This window comes from Zonotrichia albicollis, chromosome 8 (assembly GCF_047830755.1).
Source record: "Zonotrichia albicollis isolate bZonAlb1 chromosome 8, bZonAlb1.hap1, whole genome shotgun sequence".
Taxonomy (NCBI): Eukaryota; Metazoa; Chordata; class Aves; order Passeriformes; family Passerellidae; genus Zonotrichia; species Zonotrichia albicollis.
In genome coordinates, this window is record NC_133826.1 from 18,203,384 (window position 1) to 18,229,942 (window position 26,559).

Consider the following 26,559-nt stretch of genomic DNA (forward strand, 5'->3'; position numbering starts at 1 on the left):
TAATGAGCAGAGGGCTTACTAGTGACACTCTGAGGGATAACACATAGAAGAAAGATTCAAAGATACTGATAACTCCAGGCTCTGAAAAGCATGCAACCATTCACAAAAGGCTTATGAAATCTATTTTGAAAAAAAGAAAAAAGACTGGATAGTCCTATGCCATGTGGGTCTCAGTAAGTCAGTGAAGTATTCCAGATATTTTGTTAGATCTCAAGAAATTTCATCAGACAATCTTGAGATAAATCGTCATTCTGATCCAAAGTACAGGCTAATGTAAGTAAATAAGGGAGCTCAAAATTACTTAAAAGGAGAAGGTGGTCTCCAGCCCATGCAAGACAAGCTTTTGGGATAAACACTGCAACAGACTGGATCTCCTCGACAACAGGACAACAAAATGCTGACCTGCTGTCAAGCAGAGCTGAGCGGGCACTTTGGGAGCATGGAGGCAGGTAGGGAAATATGGATGCAGCAGCTGGGCAGCAGGAAGAGCCCCACAGCTCTGTGCTGAAGCCACAGCAGCCTCCTGACACAGGCTTACAGAGAAGCTTCCCCAGCACCAAGGGGATGGCTACTCTTCCTGGCAGAGAGACCTCAGAGAACCTGATTTTGGGGGCTGCAAGACAGATCTTGTTGATGTACTGCACTCCAGCAGCCCTGGGCAGTTGTGAGTGGCCAACGATGAAGGAAGAGAAAAAAGCTGAGAATCCACTAGGCACTTATCAGATGATGAGGGCACGCCAGGAGATAAGAGCACTGTAAGGGATCCTTTAGGAATGTTATCCAATGCCTTAATTCCTAGCCTACTCAAATCTATTTTTCCTCCCTCCCCGTAAGTTCTCCAATGCCAATTAATGTATCTTCAATCTAAATAGCTAAACTGGGTGTTTGGGAGTGGGAAACTGGTGCTTATCAAGGGACCCCGAACGATGCAATTTCGTATCCCATGTGTCTGAGAGGGGAAATTCAGAATAAATCAAGAATTTTCAGAAGGCTCCCTGAGGTAACTGTGGGTTTTTTCCCTGTCAACCACCCCTAGAGGAATGGTTATATTTCCTTATCTCACTAAAGCATTCTGTCAGTTCTTGGAACTACAAAGTGAACCTTTATGCAGTAGGTGGGCACACACACTGATAAAAGTGCTGATCATGATCATCTTTCCTAAGAAAACAAATATGATTCCACATGCCTTGAGCATTGAGGAGTCAGGGAAACAGCTTCATAATCAGCCATGTATAGCAAATTGTATCATTGTACTGCAGATCTACAAAATGAATGATAGCTTTGGAAGCAGATGAACTAACTCCCCTGTGTAAACAGTCCAATCACACATAGAGGTTCTACAACTATCTTTAAATACATGCTGAATATCACATCATATTTCGTTTATTAACCCCCAAAGGTCTCGCCTCTGTCTTAAAAGTACTGTTCTGGAAAATGAAATCCTTGAGCTCTCCCAGTGGCTCTGCAGCTGCTGGGACATCAACAGCTGTGTCAGGTAGATGTAGGTTTGTTTGACCCATTTCCACAAGCCATAACCTTCAGCTCCAAAGAAATTTTTATAGTAGGTGCCAATTAAGTCACTCAGATCTGGCAGTTTGATGATAAAAGTAATCAAGTTACACAGCAGTCTGAGTGTTTTTATGTTTTTGTTTTCTGAGAGCAAGCCAACAGGAACACCATCATCTCTAGAACTGAGTTGGTCTGTTATCCCATTTTTAGAAAGGTGTATTTGTCAGAAATGAGTGTAGTTCTAGGAAAGCATGCTTTTCAGAAAAAAAATGGTGTTCTGAAAATCATGTGGAAAAGAGTTTCAAAATTACCAATATGTGCTGTTTGACAACATGGAATGTAAGGGCTCCATTTAACTTGAAAATGTCTGTTTTACAATCCAAGTTAATTGGAATGAAAAGGTCAAAACCAAAATATGTTGCAAAAAGACTGAAACAGATTTGATTCACCCAAATAATATTTTTGTATTTAAATGTGTTAATTCCACACGTTTTTAGAATTTTGATTATCAGTCTAAACTGGAAAAGTTTTCCATGCTTAAACTTCCCTGTGACAGAATAACTATTTCCTCATCACAGGCAATAGCTGGTCTCATTAATGCCTAACAGATCCAGGACAGACCTTCAGTGTTCATCCCAGGGCACTCTGAATCAGACACAGCAGGAACTTGAGATCTATTCTGATTAAATGAAATTTGTCAATGAACAACAGTTCCCTCAAAGAAATTTTCAACAAATTCTAATGAGAACCATCTACTTTGGAACATCCTCCTGTGACCAGAATTTTGAAAGCTGCAGACCTCTCAAAATCAAACAGAAAAGCAATTTTTCTATCTTGGAACCTCAATTCAGTCCTGCAATGATTAACCCCTCATCCTTGTGAGTCTTTCCCTCTAGTACTCTCACATTATATTTCAGCTAAAATTACTTTCATCCTCTATCAGCTTGCCTGTACGAATTTGTGCAGCAGCTGCTGTGTCCACTGAAGAGTGAGATTCATGTGAACAAAATAGTTCTGACCCTGCGAATCCTTCGTGTCAGAGATAAAAACCCACTTCCACATTTCCTTAGGGATTGTTTTACCTATCTCCATCCAAATAATAAATATCAGCAAGAAAAGCAGCAACATAACTGATGATATTGAAGGAAGTTAAACCCTTTCTTAAATGTACTGACAGCTTCCAAAATGACAGTTTAGAAAAACAATGCTTTCTCTGTTTCTTTTGTTCTAATTGCATGGATAAAAGAACCCCTCATCAGTCAGATCAAGCTGTGTCAGGGGGCTTGTGCTGTAACAGGAAAAAAAATTATTGCTCCCTCCTTCCTGAGCAGAAAACCCATTTTTCTACGACTGGGAAAAGCAAAAGATCAGTGACCAAACTGCAGCTAGTCCAGCACCAAGGCCCAGCTGAGCTGCACACCAGTGCACTGCTGTGCCAGTGTGGGCTCCAGGACCATGCCTTCCCTGAGCACAGCCTCTTCCACCGCTGGCTTCCCCTTTCTTCCTTTCACTGCCAGGAACAGCCTCTGCCTGAAAGATCAACAAAGCTGCTATAATATAAAAAGGAAAATTTCTTAAATGTGTTTTCCTTGTATGACTGACAGTGTTTCCAAGAACTTCTCTGTTGACTGAGCTTTGCAATACTGAATGTTTTACCTTCTCCCTTTTTGGAAAACAAGTTCCCTGCAGTTACACACATATAACATAACACATATAACATAACACATATAACATAAAAAAAAAAACACCCTAAAAAAAAATAACTCCACAGGAATTTCCCTAAGAAACTATTGGAGATGGCAGAAAGGAATGAAGAAACAGGATTTTCCACTATGCTTATCTTGCTTTGTATTTATTTTCAATATCCAACTAGGAGCTGGCTACAGTTTCAGTTTCAATTTCCAGTCACCTCCACATATACTCAAGGGAACTCAATCTATAACAGAGCTAGCTTCATGTCTGAAAGCAACATGAGCTGAGTAAAACAACTTGCCTATAATTTGGTTAATCAACAATTAACCAAGCCTCTTGTGAAGACTCATCTCCATGTTGCATTTACTTTGTACACTTTAAACAACACTCACTAGGTGTCAATTCACACCATGTGCTTTGTCCACATGGAGAACAGCTCTGTGCCTGTTCATGCAAGAGAGCAGCAGCACAAGTCCACATCAGCAGTGTGAATCCACCCCAAAAATAGGTGCAGCACTACTGGGCTTTCAAAGGACAAGCTATACTGTGGATCCTTGGGAGAGATGGAGAAAAATATATTGCCAAAGCAATTATTCTTCCCATCCCCTCAATTCTGAAAGTTATTGTGCTGCCAGACCCAGAGGAGCAGGGTAGACACCCAGGCAGGGCAGGAAAGGGGAGTAGGCCCACTGTCCCCAGGAGAACAAATCCCCTGCAGAGGCTGGCAATGACTGCTACAGGACAGCATTTGAACTGATGCTCAATTGAGACCTAATTGTTGGTAAATAATTACTACCATACAGTGATAGCTGATACTACTTTGCATGAGAATTCATTACAAGAATGACAAATAGCAATTGTTACAGAATGAGCTTTAATTCCTTCTTACAAATTTATGAAATAACAATCCTATCTATGCAGACTTCATTTACTAGCTGGTGAAATGAGCAGAAATAAAGGAAAACTAATAGATAATTCCCCTAAGCAGCTCCAAATGTAGAACTAATGCAAAACTACACAAAATAAAAGGCATTATTAGTGTTGAATTTAGTCTGTAACTTTACAATGTACTAATTTGAATAGTGCAACTTTTCATAAAAAAGTGGCAAAAACAACATGTAAGAATCAATAACGAAAATCTGTTCTAATTTGATGGGATTTTTTTACTACTAAAAGGAAAAAAACTTTATAGATTGTTTTTGTTTGACAAATTCTGATTTTCTCTAAAAGAAATTCTCACAGAAGATTCTCACTATCAATTAGCAATTTCTCTCCCAATAGTCTGTAAAGGAGCAAGTGTGGCAGTCCTCTAATTACTTTTTGTTTTATTAGCAAAGACAGTTGAGAACAGGTTGAATTTCTGTAATTAGCACTGGGCTAGGAAAAAAACAGAAAATAATGAAATGTTTTCAGAAGTGAATGCTTGGATATGTCTGTCCCAACTCTTTTCTCTCTTTCACATTCATTTTTCTTAGGATTTTATGTCGACATGTTCAAACAGCACTTTCTTCCCTCTTTTGTTTCTGCACGTACTGCAAATTTCGTCTCTGCAGAGAAGGGCCACTCCATTCAGTGCTGTATCCATTGAAGACTTTTCTCAGTGCGTGGCTCTGTGAGCAGTGGAGCTAATGATATCTGGCTTCCAGCAGCTCTGTGTCTCCTGGTTGGGTTCTCTGACGTCTAATAAGGTGTGACTGCCAATTAAAGCCTTTCCTGTGGCTGACACAGTGCTGTCCCATGCGGGCTCTCAGAGGTCTAATAAAGGTGAGCTCATAGTGTGCTTGTGCTCACAGTGAAGGAATGCAGCTACTCTCCCTCCTCTGCCTTTTTTTTTGTTTCTCAAAATTTTTAGAGTAAAACACTCTCCCTTCTGGCAAGTTTCAGTGAAAATGGCCACAAAAGCTCAAATGTGATGGAAGACACTCAAATGGATGTACAAATACCTATCAAGTTTCTTTGGAAATACAGTCTAAAACCTGCTCTTTCTACAGGAGACTACACTTATCTCAATCAAAGGACTTACCTCTGAAAAGTGGTTTTGCCTTAAGCGGCATTTTTTTTCTTAAAAATCTTAGTGGGTCTAAAGTACCATCCCTTGAATCTTGTCTCATATCATTTTGGTAGCCTGACACTGCATTCAGCAACCTATTCTTCTCTCAATTTCAATCATGAGAGAAGAATCAGGTCTAGCACCTTAACTTCTCTGTGCCATGGACAGCTTTGTACAGAAAGGTTTTGTTTTCTACCCCTAAAGCCACAGCCTGTGTCAGAAACCTCACTGTGCCCACCTGGTGCCCAAGTGTGCCTGTTCTTGGCTCACCAGCCGCTGGAGCACTCTGCCTGGCACAGAGCAAAGCCTGCAGCCCCTGTTCCCCCATGTGCCTTGTGAGGACAGGCGGGGGGCAGAGGCAGGGTGGGCTCCTTGGGAGGCCGGGCAGGAGAAGCACAGCCTTGCTCTGCACACCCATGGCACCCTGTGGCTGTCTGAGACCTGCAGCAATCCACCCGACTTCATTCTCCTCATGCAGGGCTGAGACAAAGGACACTTTGTCTGCATTCAAAATCACGGCTTTTCATTGCAAGACAAAGTATTTTTTTCCCAATGGTTATCAGTAGAAACTTAACCTGGAATTTCAAAACACAGGGCCAGCTCCCTCACTCCCCTGCTCTGCACTACCATGACTTGAATGTCTTTTAGTTCTTCACTCTGCATTAAATGGCATGAATAGTAATTCCAGGCTGAGAATTTTTTGGCCTGATCTAATCCTCACTTAACTAAAGTATCAGAGTCTTCACTGACTTCAACAGATACTGACATGAGCTAAAAAGAAGAGTAATGAAGTGCATGGAGAACCACATCTCTACTCTGCAGTTCTGTAGCCATAAAAAAATTATAGAGTTCCTTACAGGGTTTCACATTTGCACAAATACAATAAAAATACTGTCTCACAGATCAATTCCCATGATTTTGTGATGGAAAAGCCTGTTTATTCACACACAAAGGGCCATCCTGCTGCTATAAAAATCTCTCAGCTAAATGCTTCAGTAAAAAGGCTGCTGAAGAAAAAATAATAATCAAATTGTCCTGAATCCCTTGAGACTTTTGTTCCAAAGTGGTACCAACAAGAAGGCTTGTTGAAAATATTAAAAATCTACAAGCAGTCTCACAAAAACCACTGTGCTTCATGTTGGAGGGAGAGTTTATCCTACAGAGGCAAAACCCATCACTAATGCTTTCCTGTCATGGGCCGTTACATTTCCAGAATGGTTTTGTTCTTCCCCAGATCCCCGAGGTCCCACCCACAGTAGTGCAGGGCAGGAGGGAAGGGCATGGGGCAGATCCAGCTCATGGCAGCTCTGGAGCACACTGCCACCTCCTTCCCCTGCTGAGGGATGAGGAGCAACACAGGGCAAGGCTGGAGGCAGCAGGGCCACATGGGCTGGACACAGCATGGTGAAGACAAGAGCACAGCACCCACAGGAACAGCCCAGCCAGGACAAGAGGGAGATGAGGGAGGATGAAGGTGGATCCGAAAAAGGGCTCAGGGCAAAGCCACAGGCTGTCCCACGGAGAAGCAGCATTCCATGGGTGGATTTTAAATCACTGCTTACAGACATCCATGTCTGCATCACAGGACATGTGTGGTCTCCATACTTTGTGAGGGAAAGACATTCATTTGAAAAGGAATCCATATTCTTTACATGAAAATGACCAATATTACAGATGAACAAAGTATTCCATACCAGAAAATAATGCTGAAAGGTTCTACCATGAAGCAAGTATACTTTAGAAAGTACCCCTTTGTTCTACCTCTTTTTTTTTAGTTACATCTGCTAGAAATAATGACTACAGAATCTCTTTCAACAAAAGGTCATTTATGTCAATGGACAGAACACAGAGGATCAGATCACCTGCTGTAATTGCAAATTAATGCTGTACTGCTAATGCATTAACTACACAATATTGATCTACAATTGAATCATACAGGCTACTGTGAAGTGATTTTTACTTTAATATTTTTATGCTTTTATTGCTTTTTCCATAATGCATTTTCTTTTTCCGCTGGAATTTTCTATAATTGTTTCCCATTTTAATTTCCTGCAGCAAGATGACTTTAAAAAAATGTATGTCTCTTTCAAAACCTTGCAAAAATCTAACAAACGATCAGTGTGACAGGGTAAATCACATACATGTTGCAAAACATGAAAAAAATTTGATATACCTCTAATTTTGATAAATTTGCACTTTAAAAAAGCTTACTTAAATTACAAATAAAACATCTCAGCCTCACTGGAAAATTGTAATGAAATGTATCACAGAAAAGTGCTTTCTAGATATTTCTGCAGCTCCTGGTATACAATGAGTTCAGGATTATCTCCATATTAAAATTGGGTTTTGTTTGTTTGAATTTTCATGCCTGTACTGAAGAGGGGTTGGTAGGTTCAGGTATGTTAAAAAACTATGGTGCTATGGAATCAGCTGACGAATGACTGAAATGTTTCACCATCTTTAAGGAGAAATTAAAACACAAGTGGGGTCTTTTTGCAAGTGTTTCTGAAGTCCATAAAGTGGAAGAATGTTGTGTTGAATCACTGTGTAAAATCTTCAGCCCAGCTATTACTGACTACAATAACCTAGTTTGTTTTCCATACCTGCTGCAAAATCCCTTACATCCAAACCTTTTTGTGAACAACAATAAGATGTTGTCCTCCATCTTCTAAAGGAAGGGATAGGACATATTTTGATTCCTGAAACTCTCTCCCCCCATCATTTCCTAATATACCTGCTTAATACCACTTGATGTGGTTATGGCATACAGCAAAATATGGCTTACCACCTGACTCCTGACTTGCATTCCTGTGTATGATGATTTTGCAAATGGAAAATAAATCTCCATGTTTTAAAAATAAAAGCATCTGGAAAAAATAATGGAGAACTGATTGCAAGTGAAATATCTGAAGAGGAAAACCTGATCTTGCTTTTAATGGAAGAACATTTATTATTCATAAACCTTTCCTCTAACAGATATGCTACATTGCAGTTCAATCAACTCACACAAAGCCTCCCTATTATCCCAGGCCATGAATGTCCTGCTGCCATGGCAGAGAAGACACTGGACATGTAGGGACACAAGGAGGGGAAGCCCAGTGGCCAAGCAAGTGCTGCTGTCCCAGGCTCTTGAGCCGGGCTCCATGGATAGACCAGTAGAGCCTGAGCTGCTCTGCAGTATGGGACCATGGGGAATGCTGGATGATCTGGCAGTCCCTGCCCTTCTCAGGCACTGCTGGGCAACAGGGTGGTCAGAGCAGTGACACAGCCCAGTTTAAAGCCCTCTGTGCCTCTTTGGCACAGCTGAGCACAGAGGCCGCTCCATCACTGCCAAAGCCCAGGCTGCTTGTTTCCTGCCTCTGGATCAGTCATAAGGCATCCTTGTGGCTTTGGAAATATGAAGTCAGATCACAAAATGTGCAGTGGTGTGTCAGTCTGAGTATTCTTCAGAACCACCTCCAACAGTATCCAAAGCAGATACTTTGGATAAGGCTATCACACACATACAGAATTGCCCCACTACAGTCCCACCTCCTACCTGCTTAACTCAGGAACTTGCTATGCAGTGCATCTTAAATACTGAATCATTCAGTAGATCACTTCATTTGATGTTCTCTGCAAATCCTTTACTCACTCTGTATGCCAGTACTGAGAAAGCAGAAGTGAATGCCAAAGCTGTAGGCAACAGAGGTTGTGGCTGCTAAAGGAGCAAGTTGGGCATTTGATACCAAGGACGTGTGAGATTGGGATTCAGGGAAAAGAATATTAGCTGGCTATTTGTATGACCTTGTTTAGAAGGAAAACAATGGAAATGATCCTCATTATCCTAATTAGGGTCCAAAGGCAACCTGTGAAGATGAGGCTGTCTTTTTCTATAACAATGTATCTCATCTGAGAAGCAAATATGTTTCAGTCTAGTCCCAGAAAGTGCATTTCTTTAACGACTTTCTATAGAGATTACTCATTTCCTTCTCCCTTCCATCTGTCCTTCCTATCATAAGGGAAAGACTTACAGCCTGTATTCACAATCTAGCATGAAGCTTACTAAAGGTTTATTTTAAAATGGATGCAATTGAACTAGTTCAGATCCTTACCTACACAGCCACTTTAGAATCTATTTATCTGAGATCAGTTTAAACTACTTCCCTACTTTAGTGAAACAGAAATAAACCACTCAAACTGAGGATATTTTTGATCCAGAGGAGTGTAAAATCAGTTCTAGAGATGACTTAAATTAAACGGGTGAAACCTACGGACAAAATACGACTTTTTTCAACATCTCTGGGAAAAATTTGTTGAAAAGAAAAATTGTTCTGTACAGGGCAAAAGACCTGTATAGATCCAAGTCATTTGTGGAAGCCAGTTTCCAAGAATTTGATTACTACTAAAAAGAAAACAATAATTAATGTCTTGTAAATCAAATAGTCTTTTTCTCAAGCACTCACTGGGATGTCTGCATGAAATTATATTTCAGAATTTCCCATTACCATTGGGACAAATCAACAGGAAAAGAAAAAATAAAAACCAGCTACATAATCTATATATAAATAGAAGTCAAAAGGGACATTAAACTCCTTGATTTTTAGTCATCCAGAAACAGATACAGCAGACATAGAACAGAAAATCATTTCATTCTGTGTAATTCAGATCATGCAACATTGCTGCAGACAAAGCCATTGAAAGTGCAGCTCTATTAGCAATAACAAATTAAATGCATCTAAAGCACTAAAAACAATCCTCGCCAATCCTATTTTTCTTGGTAGACAAATGCTGCCCTGCAATTTGCACCATTACTTCATATTTATATGGAAGAAGCTCTCAGACAATTGTGTACAAAAGGCCAATCTCTTATCTGTCCATGAAAAAGAAAAGTTTGAATCACTTTTATGCAACCAAAAAAAAAGGAAATGGTATTAATAAATCCAAGGAACATAGCAAGTCTATAAAAAAGGAACAGCCTTCTGCTTCAGCTCCCAGAGATGCTAACTTTGATGTGTATTAAAAAACCTACCCAACCAAAATACTGAGCTGGCTTTTTTTTCTTTTTTTTTTTTTTTTTGGTGAAACAGCAAACAAATGACTAATCTCAGCAGTCACTGTAGCTGTGTAAAAAGGATGGTCACACTGAATCTAATTTCAATGTCAAAGTGAATTGTGGGAATGAAACCACTCTAGTCATCCCATGGAGTGACACAAAGCCGACATTCACAGGCTCCACAGCTGCTGTTGTCTATGGTGGGACCCACAGATAAAGGGGATGAACATCTACCAGAATGTAACAATATACAATGGAACAATGGGACATAAAGACCACCTGCTCCTCAGCCAGTCTAACATGCATGCTGCAATGGTGCCCTGACATGTCTGGCAGAGGTAAGGGGCTGATTTTCAGCCAATTTCCTGGTGCCTATAATACGAGGCCACCAAGGCTTCCTTCCATGACAGGGACACACCAACCATTCCAGTGTGGCCAGCAGCTCAAACCAACCCTCAGGCAATGCAAACAGCCTGGCTGCTGAATGCAGCTGACACCTCAGTCCAGTGCAAGGCCAGCACCCCAGCAGGGGGTGCAGCGCTACACCTCCTCATGTTCCAATGAACATCCCTAAGGGACACAGATGCCTCATACACCAAAGTGACTTTAGCGCGGCTCCCTGAGAGACCAACACAGTGCTCTTTGGAAGCCCTCTCACCTTGAGAGGGCTCTTTGCAGAAAAGAAAAACTGAGAATACAGGAAGAACAGATAGGTTGAGCTAAAATTCGTGTCAACCTGGTTTGTATGACAAGAGAGAGATATGTTTAAATTTTAAATAATTTAAGCTAGAGATAATAAGTACTAACAAACTCATGGTTAGCCTTTTCCCAGATTGGTATTGGAACATCAAAAGCTTTCTTCTGGCAGCACCTCCTCCACCTCCATGTGAAATGAATGTCTCTTAGCAAGCAGCATGAAGTGAAAAACATGAAAATTCTTCTCAATGGTAGAAACTCCACACTATCCAAATGCTTGAAAGCCAGCAAGCCAGCAACTGGATCTTAATCACAGTTACCTGAACGTTAACATTTTAAAGAAAGAAGCAGTACCTGCAGGACAGAGGCCCCGCTGTGCAGAAACTGAAGCCCAGCCTCGGCAGAATCGATGCCTCCGGTGGCCAGGATGGGAAATCCTGGGAGAGCGCGGGCGATGGCGGACACTGCGCGCAGGGCGATGGGCCGGATGGCATTTCCTGCAGAAACCAGGACACGGCGTTAGCAACATCCCTGCTGGCCCTGATGGAACCTGCACATCCCTCATGCTGCAGCAGCATCAGGAACTAGCACCTAATCTGAGGTGCAGAGGTTATATTAATTTATAAACTGACACCAAGTGGGTTGCAAGTGGTATCAACGCTTGTACAGCAATTTATGCATGCAGCTGGAATACAGAAAATGGCAGAAACATTTGGATAAAAAATGCAAAGCTAGCTTGACCATTTTAGCTGATGCTCAAAACCAAGACTAACCATGTCTGAGACAGAAAGCAATACTTTACCATACAGTACATTGTAGATAAAAAGATCTATATTTCTACATAAAGAATCAGGTTGATTTTTTGAACCTAAATGCTGTCCAACTAAGAGCAAATATCTCATTTATATATGTTCACCTAAAAATTCTTTAAAAGTGCCATTTCACTACACTTGACATTTAATAATTTATTTGTTTCCCCTTCTGCATGTCTGTAGATTAGGAAACTTCTTTAAGTAAGCCCCCTCTAACAATTAATATGATAGTCGAATTCTCAAAAGAAAAAAGTATATTCATTTATGGCAATATCTCTAAAACTGGAGCTCATATTTCAAATGGTACACAGAGGTTGAGTCAGACAATCCCCTGCTATATTTAGAGGATTATGATTAAACTCTTAATACACTGTGTCTGCAGTGCATTTGTTTTGACTACATTCTACTGATGGTATGCAAGTATTAAAAATATGCCTACAGATGCTGCTCATTAAATGATGGACAGCAGAGATAGATGACACTTCCAGTTATTTTTGAGGCTAGTTGGTATTTCTTTAGATAACCTCCACATTATTAAAATTTCTGCTTAATTTAGAGAAGCTTTAGGACAATTTGATGCCATCATTGGGCAACAATAGTTAAGAGAGGACACATCACTCCCAGAGGATCTGTTTGGCTGTGGCTAAACTAAACTTTATGCACATGAAAGGGACAGCCTAACCCAAGATGCACTATTGATATGTTTTCAAGAAAACGAGAGCCTGATAGATAAAAATGTGAAATCTCACTAAAACTGCTTTAAAGAAACTAAGATCCCAATAGAACAGATGACAGAGAGGATCTGGAGGTGAGCAGGAACTTTCCCTAGAACACTAGGAACTATTTCCCATTGTTTGGTCTGGATTGATTGTAATGTATTTGAAAGGAACAGAACAATTCTTTAAAAGAGGATGACTGCTAAGTGTCCAAAGAACAAATATTGTGACATAATTCATGGTCCAGTCTTAGAGATATGCTTGAGGAAAAAAAAAAGGGAACCATGCCGTTTGCTCTGACAGATTTACAAATAAAGTCTTTTGGAAGCATACAGGCCAAAACATACACTACACAGCCAAAATCACTGAAAGTAATCTCATAAAAACCGGTAGTTCAGGAAATTCTTCAAATATTCAGGTTTTGAAATTGAAGCTAGAAGTAAGCATCAGACTTGCTACATTGCTTTCAGCCTAACACAGCTCCAGAATCCCACTATGATGAGGTGGCTGTTTCTTAGAAAGATGAATGAATACAGGCACTGGTAACTCTGAAATCATGTGGCTACAGGGAAATTTCTTCCTAATCTGCTTTGAGGCATGAAGGTTTGTATACTTCTAACCCCAATACAACTCCTAAGAGTTTGCTTTCAATTGGTTTTAAAGGCTTGTAGACCCTTGGCCTTAAAGATATCTTGTAGCAAAGAGTTGCACAGGAACACATTTCCAGAATATAATTAGCCCCCTTCTCACTTAAATGACTGTCTCTATACAGTGGTCAGTTCAGGAAAAGGACCAAATGACAGCTTATTTAAGGTTTCAGCACAATAGGTAATCAGAAAGGCTTTCATTCCGCCCAAAGAAATCAAGCATATGATTCAACGAAGTCTAGCAGAATTAGCAATGAGACTTAGAATTTAGTATGGAACACAGGTACTTCTTAGTACTAGCTGAATTTGATATTCATAATATGAGTTATTACTTACATTTGGTGATTAGTAAATTAGTGATAAATTGGTATGATTGCAAAAGTATTCCATTCATTTATAATTCACCCAAATGAATTTAAAAACATTTCAGAAGTGCTTCTGATGAGAGTAAATAAATGGATGTAATGACAATCAGAGGGTTCACTAAGGTCTCACCATTTATCCCAGCATTTTTTTTATTAGTCTACTCATATGGAACAAGCACAACATAAGCTGAAGCCGTTCTCCCTTACATTTTTTCATCAACAGTTCAGAAGCTTCCCCCTCTGCAACAAAAGCTGCTGGGCTGGAATACAATGTGATTTCCTTGTGATAGAGATACCACTGCCTAATGAAATGGTGAAACAACCCACCAGATTAAAGAAAAAAAATGAATACAGACAATAGAAACAATAGTAATGCCAAGCTATTAAAAAAGAAGGCAAATACTCAATTTGACTAACAATCTCTATTTTCCTGCATTTTCATAAAAGTATGTAGGAAAGTAATAAATTCCATTATAGAGATTTGTGGAGAAGCAGTTTTTAAAAGGTTGAAATAAAGGAGATTTAATGCCAACTTTTAAAAGATCTGTAAGTAGTAGTGGGAATTTGCAGAACGTTTTCTGATAAATCCAATGGTATTTAAGAAGCTGAGATCCAAATCCAGCATGCATTTGAAAGACAGCTCACATACTAAAAGATAAGCATCTACCACATACTTTGACACGTTGGGATCTGTAATTCCACTAGTTAAGCACCCGTAACTGAGGAAACTGCTGATATGGTACTCTCCTGATAGAAGTACTACAGCTGCTACCAGATGCTAGATGTGGCTATCATTTACCTTGCTGTAAAATAATGCGATTTAATAAACAAAGTCCATTTATCAAGACCTCGGGCAGGCGAGTGATATATAAAAATGAAAGACAGAAAAATACCTCATGGAGATGACATGCTACTCTCTGTTGAAAGCTACTCTTTCAGGTCTCATTAATTATGGAACAAATATTTGCTACTATGGAAAGACATAAACAATGAAATAATTAGAGATGTGAAAGTCCCTGAGCTTTTTCTTGCCTTAAAACAAAGAGCTTTAGCTTTCTCTATTGTTTTGCTTTGATTTATAAAAAAAAAGACTTTTCAGACTATCAGTGAAAGAAATCCAATAGTGAAAACACAACAGGAAGGAGAAGCAGAACATACATCAAGCAAATGTCTCCCCCTCATCAGCACAGGTAGGCAGAGCTGCTCTTGTCCAGTGAGGACAGCAGGCTGATGACAAACTGATCAAAGATAATATACCTGCATATTTGTTTGTTTGTTTTTCCTTAGGAAGTAAAACACCCTTCACCAATGCCACAAGACACATGTTTTATTATGACTTCATAAGTACTAGGAGTCCTGAGAGGACTTGATCCTGTTAACACTAAAAATGTTCACTAGATTGAGGCTTGAGAGCCAAACTTTCTTTAAGAAAACTGGTGTTAAGTTTCAAGCACCCAGTAGCTTTGGGAATTCCTAGCAGAAACAATTCAGATCTTCTGATCCTAGTGATCCACCAAGAGGAGAAAAATAATCTCAGACATCTTGAATACTGGGCTATATTCTCACTTGCAATATACTGGAGCAATCTGATAGTTTAAAGTTTTCAATGCCTATATGAGGCCTTGAAGTAAAGATGATCCTGGTCCATTAGAAAACATCCAACAGAGTCAATTCAGACCGGTACTACTGAGACTGAATCTTGAAACAGTCTCAGTGGTCTTTATCAAACTCTCAATGAGCAAGAGAAACAGATTTTAAAGGAAAGCAAACTTTCACATCTTTGGATTGTATATCAACCCAAACCAAATATTTGTTTCTATGGATACTAGATGAAATAAAAATTAATTTGGGTCAATTTTCCCCACTCTGTGCATTTTCAAGTAAAATTGTTTTTTTAATTTGCATTCTATTACATTACTAATTTGAGATTTAAACCACTGAGCCTGAATATTACAAAGAAGAAGCAGCTGATACATAATATTTTACTAATAAGTCACGACTAAAGTCTGTGCTTCTAGAAAATGTAAGCCCCCAAATCTAAGCAATGTCACCTTTTCTCCCTCTGTAGATACCTTCTTGGAAGAAAAGTGACATGGTTATGTCCCAGACTGTTTAAATTAATCATGCCAATGAAAAAAGAACCCAATGACAGCAAATAATAAACTTGGATGAAAAGCATTATACAAGGAAAATGGTCTGGAAAAGTTCAGGCATCATAGATATCAATCTAATGCTTCGGAAAGCAAGTAGGTAAGAACGTTTGGAGATCAGGGAAAAAGCCCAGGAAACATAATTCTTTTTTAAGACATTTTCTCCATAGCGTATATGCTGCCTAATACTGGCAATCAAAGTACTTTACATGTTCTGCATTTGCAAACAGCCCAGGGAAACCTGCAGGTTACACACAAACCATTTCCCTCGCATTCCTTCCGACTGCACTCACTCTGCTCGCTCTTTCTTTCTGCCACCTGTAGGTGGCCACCATAAGCTACACTTATCAAATAACTCATTAGCAGGGTTTTCAATACTGTCATATCCAGATAATTAGCAATTTATTTAAATAACCAATTTCTGCGGAAATAATTGCCATGGAATGCCCTGAACCTACTTTTTATAAACTATAATAAAAGTGTTAAGATAATCCCTGACATTTGCAAATGCCATTAGTTCACCTTTCCTTTTGATAGTGCTATGGCATTATGTTTAAACAATTACCTGATAACGCAGCAGTTTAATGAAACAGTGTAGCAGACACATCCTTCAAAATGACCAGAGAATGCATTTATATGCAGAAGAAAACCCAGCGAACAGACGTGTTTAGAGAGAAAGACTATCCACAGTTGTTATGAGAGCTGCAAATGGGACACACAATATTTAGTGCAGTAAAAAATACAGAGAGTTCCCAGAAAGCAAGAGCAGGATGGACCTTGCCACAGCTTAAATGTTGCACAGCCCAGCACTTCTGAAGATCCAGAGATGACTCTTCTCACTGCTCCCTATCTGTTTCCCTGCCTGGTCAGTCCTTCAGTCCTTTATTACTCATTAATAGCATCTGACAAAATCACTAACAATAATGTACTATTTACTCAGGCTCTGGCTATTTCCAACTGAAAATGTTAGTTATTCATGTGCCAATGGAGAATTCAAGAGAATAGTCCTTTTATGGAACATCTCTACATCAGTCAGCCTACACCATCAAACTAATGGCTACTCAAGGTTTCATGCTGTTCAAAAGTTGTGATGGGCAATGCACCAACTCTACCAAATTAATAGCAAAGGTTCTGCTGACTACAGAGAAGTTAGGGCTTTGTCACAAGACTTCACAATAAAGTTAATGATTCTGCAGATTTGAAGGAACTTCTATCTAACTCTGCTATAGCAGGCTCTTGATACCCTATCAACTGATAGGATTTTTGTCAGCATATCATGACTACCTTGATACACTGATAGTGTGTCAATAGTTCTTCTGACAACCACTGACCCTTCCTCTAAATTTCAAAGCTTACATCAGATGTGATTCTGTTTCTGATACAGACAGAATTGAATCAAACCTCTGAATGGAAAAAAGAGGCAATAATTTTGCTTCATATTTCCTTTAAAAAAATTTGTACTCAAATAGAAAAAAAAACTCTTGAACTTCCATAATCACAGAGAAAAATCAGTGTCCTTTTTAGGATTTAATTTTACCATTTTTAATTAATACTAATGATTATTTATGCTCTTTCAGCTAAAAATTCAGAAAATCACCCCAGAGTTCTCATTCAATAAATGTTTAGTACTCATCAGAGAATTCTCTCAATTAAAAAAGGCTAGAATCAGAGAAAGAGAGAGGGAAAAATTAAATTTTTCTTATCTGTAAATATTATTTATCCAAGGAGACCTGGGGGAATTTTCACTCATATCAAACTTCAATAGGAAAAACCAAGAGGACAGATACAAATTGTTTTGTGAATGCTGCAAGAAGTGGTTAAACATTTCCTAACAGAGCCATTCTCTCACTGAAAACTACAGATTCACAAAGTCGATACTTCTGGTCGTCAGCATGAAACCTAGCAAAGCATTTTCTGTTGCAATTCATCACACATTCATTATTTAATTTCACTCATGGTTTTTGCTTTGGTTTGAGTTGGAGCTGGAAACTGCCTGACAGAATGCCTTCCATGTTCTTTGGGTGGCTCAGGAAGCCCCTTCTTTGCCTTGACTGCCTTGCTCTGGCTGCCCAGCCCGAGTCAGCTGCCCCAGTGCGGTGGGGCTGGTGCTGCTGCAGGAGGTCGGGCACCCCTGGCCAGGACAAACCCTGCCTGCTACCCAGAGAGTGCCACGGCTGATCAATAAAACAAACAATGATACAACAGCAATGAAGAGGTAATAAAATAGTGCTAATAGCCAGGGTAAGCTCCTGACACAATACAAGGACAGGTGAATAGACCAGCATAAAAGCCAATAAAGATTTAGAAAATATTGCCCAGTTACCAGACAAGATCACTGCAGCCATCTCAAAGGGACAAATGAGTTCCTGCTGAATCCTTCCCCTCTAAAGTGTGAGTAGTTCACTACTCACTTGCTGCCCTTTTATTCCAATGCAGAGACTGACATTTAACCTGAAGTGTGGCAGAAATGGTTCTGGCTGTTTACAGATCTGTTCAAAGGCAGCCCTGCCTCTGTCAGCCTCGGCAGCGCTACCTTTGTTTGAGCCAGTTTTAACCTCCATAACAACCACCCCGGTCAACACGACCCTGCAACCAGGAGGGGTGTGTGTGCCCACATGGCTGTGCCAGCGCTTTAGCGCATACATAATTCTAACCGCAAAAAGGCAATTTAGTACAAGTAAGGACACACTGGAAGAGACATGACTGCCTGCTGAGCAGGGAATTGAGGTTCCTACATTGCATTTAAAAAGCCAAAATTACTGAAAAATGCAGTACAACAACTTTTCAGGCCATTTACAAAACCTGACTCATACCTTGTGCTGTTTAATAACCACTTGCCTAAGAAGTCCATTGCAGAAAGGGATGCAGAACTTCAGAAACTATGGCAAACTAAAGAAACCAGGCCTGGACAACTAGAACGCTGAGATAAAGTATTTCTTTCTTGCTTTACATAATTCAAGTTAATCATTGTCCTGTTTTGAGGTTTATCTATTTTATTGTCTATCCCTCTATTTTATCTATATCATCCAGTTGCTGTTATGCATAATAAACAATTTTATGTACCAATTTATTTAGATCTATTTATAGATACGTAGATATATTAACAATATATCACAAACACAAATTTTTGTGAGACAAAAGACTCAATTTGAGTAGAAAACACTGTATTTGCCTGTGCATTAGTGTCTACATAGGTATCTACCACAGTATTATTACATATCCATATAATCTGTGTGAGTATATATATACATGCACACTCAGTAGATGTATTTCCATATTCACATATACATAAAACAGTGGATGACACGTCCCCTGATAAAACCTGTTATTTCAACACTTCAAGTGAAAAGTGTTAAAATAAATGGCTCATCACATACAATGTGTTAAAATAAATGTTTATTTCAACACTATGTGTATCATAGCCATTTATTTCAACACTTCCCATTTCTCAAGACTCACACAACCAAGAGTAGGAGAACTGATAGCTATACCTAAGGTAGCAGAAGCACACAGCCCTACTCTGCTTGCCATAGGATGAGTAGGAAGTTACTTGACACTTTTTTTCCTCCCAGCAATAAATGGAAACTACCTACCTTGACTGCTCGTGGGGATCTGCATGTGCCTGTAAGCTGGTGGGCTGTGTCATCATTTGGAAAGAAGTGCCATACCAGAGTCTTCTGAGATATCTGGGAAGCAGGCTACAGCTACCAGGGTAGGTTTGAGAAAAGAAGCAAAGCATGGGGGCCTTTGAGAATTTCACTTTGCTGTTTCTGACTCTGACACAAAAGCTTCTGGGCAGACAAAGATTTATGAGATCAAGAGCAAAACCTAGAGCTGTTCATCCTGAGGGCTGGATGGGATGTGATTGTTGTAGGACTAGCTACATTCTGGTGATCAAATTATGAGTTAGAGAACATCTGGGTTCTCACTTTACCTGCAGAAAAAAGTTTATTGGAAGGGTTCTTCAGCTCAAGATCTACCTAATTTTAATACAGAACCTGATGGATCTTTGGACCAGCAATCTTCCATCTTTAGGTGGTTTCCAAGCACAAATATAGTAATGGGGGCTTTGAGCAGTTAGGTTAGTGTCAGCAGCTGAACTTGCTCCTACAAGCTGAGCTCACACCTTACATTATAGGCCAGTGTTGGCTAGCACCAGTTTCTTTCTCTGCTTTATTTTGGGAGGAAGGCATAAGAAGCTCCCATTTTCTGGCAGCTCCCCCTGGAGCCAGAGGGCATTATGCCTTTATAGATCTAAGGGACAGAGGCAGGATAAGAATGAAAAAATTTAAATAATGCACAAAACCTCCACAAACCTTGAGTTCTCTCTGAGCAATATTTACCACTAACTTGCCTGTAATGTTTTCTTAGAGCTTTCCTCCTTTGAAAAACTTTAAAAGCATGATTAAAGATTTTCTAGGCCCTAGCAAGACAGTGTGGTTTTAAGAAGATAAACACTTGGAGGGGCATTCTCTTTTCTTTTTCTTGTACATTTTCTTCTCTGAAATTGAAGATCTGTTGGTCAGAATGGACAGAGCACAAACCCACAAAGCAAACTAAAGAAAGTTCAGCAAAGACTTTGCAACCAGCATGCCCTATCAGAAGACTGTTCTGCAGCCAGACAATGAAAAACTGAGATCACAGTTTCATCAGCTCACAAATAAATTCACTGCCTTGAGCCAAGCCACTTCACAGTGTTAGTTGCCTCTATTCAAACATGTCTCTTCGTGTAAAATTATTTTCCTCCCCATGTCACTTTTGTCAGGTAAAACACTACAACCATTTTGTAGTAGAATAGTCTACAATGCAATTAAAGCTCTCTAGAAAAAACCACAATGCTTTCAGCCTTTCACTTTCTTCAGATGTGATTAGTTCCAGAAAGAGCAGGTATCATCACTCCTTTGTAGGCACTGCAGGTTATAAGATTAGTCCTCAGAGGTTGGCAACACATAATAAAAGTGCTTTATTCATAAACATCAATCAGTTTCAAGAATGGCAGTTGCTCACAGAATGGAAATATTCAGCTAATAACTACTGTAGACATTAAAACACTGTATGACAGATATGTAGTGCTCGTTACACCAGAACACTTTCTTATAATTATGCTTTCATAACCAGGTACATAAGTTTCTAAATATTCAGTTCCTTACACTTTGTTTGTTTTGTTTTTTTTTTTTTGTAGGGTAGATATTTAAAAAATACTCTTTCCCCAGAGGGTGGATGGGCACTGGGACAGGCTCCTCAGGGCAATGGTCACAGCACCATCCTGACAGAGCTCGAGAAGCATTTGAAAAATACCCTTGGGCACATGGTGTGACCCTTGGGGATGGTGCTGTGCAGGGTTGTGAGCTGGACTTGATGATCCTTGAGGGTCCCTTCCAATTCAGCATATTCTGTGATTTTTTTTAAAAATGAAATTTAGAGGACAACACTTAGTTTTTCATGAATGAAAAAGACCCCTCCAGCAGAGAGGTGATACCTTGGATTTAGTTGAAGCCTTAGATGTGCATGGATGACAATTTAGAATTTTCTTTTCTTCTTCTTTTTTATAACCTTCGCAATTATAGGAAATTTCATGCCATTTCTTTAGCTGAGAACGTACTGAAAGCCGAAGTCAGTGGCATAATGAAAAGCAAAATAATTGCTTGTCCATGCTGTGTAAACTATTTGTGGAATAAAGGAAGCCCAAACCCTATTTGGAGAGGCCTTTACTAGCTCTGGATATATTACTGAGAGTTGCTAATTAAAACATGGTTATATCAGTCCTGCTTGTGACCAGCCACACAACTCAGTGCTGATTTCAAGAAGAAATTATACACTCATATCATAACTCTTCTTTCTGCATTAATAAAAAATAACAGCATTAATAGACCTAAATATTCATTTGTTTGATGTATTCAGAGCAACAGAAGGGGGTGCAAGGGAATTTAGTGTATTGCTCTGTCAGATCACTTTAATTATCCAATGAGGGTAGCTCAGAGGGTGAGTAAGGGACTTAATTAATGTACTTACTCATCCCCTCAGCTTCCACTGAAGAAAAATGGTAGCAACACAACTCCTAAACTGCATTTGTTGGTCTTCAGTGATCAAAGTAAAGGCCAATTAACAGAAAGCCAGGGGCCCACAAAGTGTTTGTTGATTTTAACATACTGATCAGAACACACACTGCTACTGTTAAACACACAGCAGCAGTATCTGGCACTTACACAGTGCCTTGTAGGAGAGGATGTCCAAATGCTATACAAGAGTATAATATTTTTATCTCCCAGAATAAGAAGTCTACACAGGCAGGCCTGGCAATGTGTGTAAAGAGAGCAATTCCACCTGAGCAGTTGGTCCTCCTGGTCACAAATCCCTTGTCCCAGAATGTCCTCTCACCCTTTTCTCTAAAACTGTTTGTAATTGAAAGGATAACTTTTTAGAAGTATGCTTTGTAAATCAACTCAAGCAGTCTCCTCTCAGAAGTAAATTACATCCTAATGGGCCAAGCACCTTATTCTGTGGGTTTTCATGGATGAGGTGTTATGTCCAGTCACACCACTGCCTCAAGCATGGAAATACAGGGGCTCACAGAAGCACACAGGACTGTTCTTGACTGTTGCTGTCACCCATAAAGGAATTATTTTCTCCATCCTTCCTATCTTTCTCTAACCTAAAAGAAAACATATATGATTCACTATGGGGCCAGTATCTTTGGGAAAACTGTGTTACTTCTGTGTTTTTCTTGATTATGTACAATTCTTAGAATTCTGAAGGTTATTTTAGGCAAGCAATGTACATAACAAAGTGAGGATATTTGAGCTATTGCTGACACAATACTGCGTATGGAAAACTCAAAGAGGAAGACTCACAACAGCATAAATGCTCCATGTGAAACTCTAACACATCTGTTCAGCACTGGAAAGCCTGCATTTAAGTCCAAAGTACTAGAAAGCTGAGACAAGTGCATTTTTGGAATCAAAACAAATGACGGTAATTTAAGAAAATACTAAGAAGCACACAAAGGCTGTACAATGCCATATGTTGCACAATGCATCTGGTAATCAATTTAATGTATATGCCAAGTTTACTAGAAGCCCAAATTGGCTTAAGTTCTTTACTCAGAAATTCAAAAAGTAAACTAAAAGCATTCCAAACATGGTGCTCTTACAATTAGTAAAAAAGTGGATTTTTCTTTTTACCTACAGAACACCCAAAAAATAAATCTCTTAAATTACCTCCCATAATGAATACACATCCAAACTTCACTTTTGATCAATAGCTTTCATAGACCCACAGTTTTAGGACATGGTTTGTTCTACAGTTTAAAAGATAAATGTGATTTTAAAATTATTTTATGCTCAATGTTTACTTCTGGCTTGTAGGTTTGAAATCATGTAGGTTTTATGCTGTCATTTGTGATTCTATACACAATACACTACTGAAGATGTCATCAAACATAGATGTATAACCAACCTTGCAAGTACTGTGGTCCTAAATCAAATATGAATCCACCATTACAGTATTAAAAATACAGCAGAAATCCCTAATTCAAGTGGACAGTATCACCTATAAAGCCAAAATAAATGGTGTAGGATAATAGTTTCCAGACCTGGGTCACAGTGTCAGTGCAGAGACTTGAGCTGCGCTAACTGACCAAGCTTGATCTTGCTTGCCAGAGCATGCTTGTCAATATTTAGCTCCCAGAGAATATGTCATGAATCTTTACAAAAACTAGCATAAATACAAAATACTATAGCAGCTGCTGTGATCCTTTTTCTAACACTGAGATTAAATAGCTGAAATTTGTTTTGAGCTTTTTAAACCAGAAGATGTGTGCCATATACCTACTGTAACAAGAAAGTGAGAAACAGCATTAAGGGATTGCAATGCTGTTATTAGGGCTTTAAAAATACATAAAACCACCAGATGCTTACATTAAGTGATTGGAAGATATTTTAATGCCAAGCTTAAAAATATCACTTTCTCCTGTAACATCAGACTAGAAAATGGACTGGGATAAAATAGCATACACCGGCATTTTCAAAAAGAGAAATCTAAGCTGCACCAGTAAACCCCACATCATTTATTTGCCGAACCACTGGAATTTCACCACAAAATGTAGGTGCACACTGCCTTAGGCATTTGACAGCAGTACATACACTAATATGTAAGGAATACACTAACCTCAAATTTCTGATGCATCAATGGAGCGAGAATGGAAGCCACCTCTGAGAATCCTTACAGGGATGAGGGGGAAGCCTGGGAGTCTCCCAGTGAAGTGCCTGATGCTTGGGGGATAACCCTCAGCTGTACCTGGCTAGCACCTCTGCTTCCATCTGCTGTATTCCCTGAGCCTGGCCATTCTGGGACAGCCCCAGAGGACTCAGGGACACAGACACACGTGGCAGTGGCACAGCTCAGGAGGGCAACGCAGGTGGCACAGGCAGAAGAGAGCACCACTGCTGCCTGCCTTCCTTGCCAGCCTCATTGGTGAGAAACAGAAAGAAACAGCAAAGGACAGAGGAGACAGCCCTGGAAAAGCCCAAGTTTGCAAAAGAGACTAAGAGTGACATTTTTTTTAGGACCCTTTCACACTATCTGACTCTAACAGTAAGCTCGGGATGTCCTCAGAGCCGCAAAATATTAAGCCTGAAAGAAAAAAAAACACACCAGAAAGAAATCTTTGTGCCAGCCCCACTCAGAAGGGAACTCTGCACTAAAACTCCCCACAACAAGATGGAGCAAGACTTCCCTACGTCTGGCAGGGTTTACCTCCTTTCTGGATACCTGCCAAGAACTAATAATCTAAAATGGTTTTATTAAAAAAGATGCAAAAAACCTCTCCGTTATACCAATAAATCAGAATGTACCACATAGTAGATTTTACTAATATTTCTTGACAAAGTAAGGTGCCAGGAGATCTTCCTTGGAAGTCTGAATTCTTCAGATCCCACCTTGAGTAAGTTCTGAAGAAATTTCTCCTTTTATACATAAGAAAAAGGAACAGATTCTTATGAGAATTGTTTGGCAGTACCTTCTCTGTAAGCACACAAAATTTATCAGTGTCTAGAATGAGAAGATTTCTCTGATTACTCACTATTGAAAGCTAAGCAGCTCTTGAGTGGGCATGTATCCAAAGATTGGTGAAAACACTGCCAATTCTGGGGTACTCAAATAGGTGAGCAACTGACATGGCCATAACAGCATAAAGTAGAGCAATAGCTGACAGGATTTAGATAAGCTTGGCCCAGGCAAAATCTGGACTGGAGTAACCACACATTCTTTTGGAAACCAACAGGTCGCTCAATGGGGTCATGAAACATTTGTGAATGGACAGACACTGCTGTAACACAGTTGGCTATGTCTTCACTGACATGCCTGCTTGCAAAAACCACACAGCTTTCTCCTCATTTCGAGCTGCCTGTAACAAAGTTCTTTACAACATCAGCCTTGCCTCAGGGCTGAGTCAGGTGTGGTACCACACATTCTAGGGACACACATGCCATTAAAAACACCATCTCTTTGTATCTGCAATGGATTTCTCATTCTGGAACACTGGGACACTCTCCTCAACTGTTCTCCCTCGGCTCTCACTTTTAACCCAAACAACAGTGGCTCAATCCCTGACTATGAGTGTCTTCTGGGACTTAAATGGAATTTAGGGAAGATGGTTACATGGTCCATGTTAATAGCAAAGACAATTTCAATTACCCAGCAATGCAGAAACTGCAAATTGATCATAAATTGGAAAACTGAATTCCAACAGCAGGTTCCCTAAAAGATTTTGTAGGATATGTTTGTATATCCTGTGTGTGAGCAGGACATTTATACAGCTCATTGTATACAATGAGGTGCTTGCATGAAAAGGCACATTAAAATGCAGATTCCCTAGCTGACTACTGTATATTAGATGCATTCTTTTGAAAGGTTAAAAAAAATGTTCTGATGGTTGTGAAATACATTTATAAATGCTTCTGGTAATCATTTGCAAGGAATGAAGTGATGCCCAGTGAAATACAAATCCAGAATCTATCCAGTAAAACAAATCTGCTCTGTTTTGTCTTCTGTACTTTACGTGTGAAGTTGGCATTAGGATTTATTCCTTATTCAAGCAGGATACTAGAAAATACAGAATGTTAGCAGGATTTAGGTGAATAAAGAAGGTGAGTTCATAACAAATCATAGCTAACCAGTGGTAGAACTGTTCAAAGCTACACAGAAGCAGGACATCAGCACTAATGAGGTAAGCATATCCTTCTGAAGCTGATTGGTGTAAACAAATGCCTTGGATTTAAACTTGTTCCAAGGATAATTTCTTCATTTTTTTTATAAACCCCTGTATCTGATTGTCAAAACATCCTGAAACAGGATTGCTCCCAGCAAGCACACCTTCATGTAACTGTGAAACCTTCTCTTCAAGACACTGTGACCCATTTCTAAAGCACATCAATCAAGCACTTTGTAAGTGGTGGGAATGGTGAGAGCCTCAACATCCTCACAGAGATGCCAAAGCTGTTGAGGCTATTGAGACTGCTGATCCAGAGGGAGGAGCTCGCACACAATAGAGAGGTTGGGGTGCTTTGGCAGCAGTGGTAGGATCCCCACAGAGATAGGAAAAGACAGTAGTCAGTCAGCCTATTCTGCAAGCACAGTTGTCCCACAGAGAGAAGGGAGAACAGGAAGAAGCTCCAGGCTAGTAAATGTTAAATAAGAAGTAATTTTTCTAATTATTTTTTAGCTCCTATTTTGATTTTGATCTGTAAATGTGATGCCGGTTTTTTTCATAAATGCAAAAATGTGTTTATTCTCCACATGAGAATATGCCTCCACAGAATAAAGATGGGCTCTACAGACAATATATGCCACTTGGTGACTAGAGCAAACCAATATGCAAAGTAATACTGA

The 26,559-nt window shown here is 39.6% G+C and overlaps 1 protein-coding gene across 6 annotated transcripts in view; it reads right to left on the reverse strand.

Annotated features, from left to right (window-relative positions):
* DPYD (dihydropyrimidine dehydrogenase) overlaps positions 1–26,559 on the reverse strand; it is a 329,803-nt gene that overhangs the window by 49,323 nt on the left and 253,921 nt on the right. For all 6 annotated transcript variants that reach the window (XR_012581360.1, XM_074546150.1, XM_074546149.1 and 3 more), the window contains one exon: positions 11,337–11,479. Coding sequence is in view for 5 of the 6 variants with exons in the window: in XM_074546150.1 (XP_074402251.1) it covers positions 11,337–11,479 (143 nt within the window). In the remaining variant the exon portion in view is untranslated. The remainder of the gene's footprint in view (positions 1–11,336; positions 11,480–26,559) is intronic.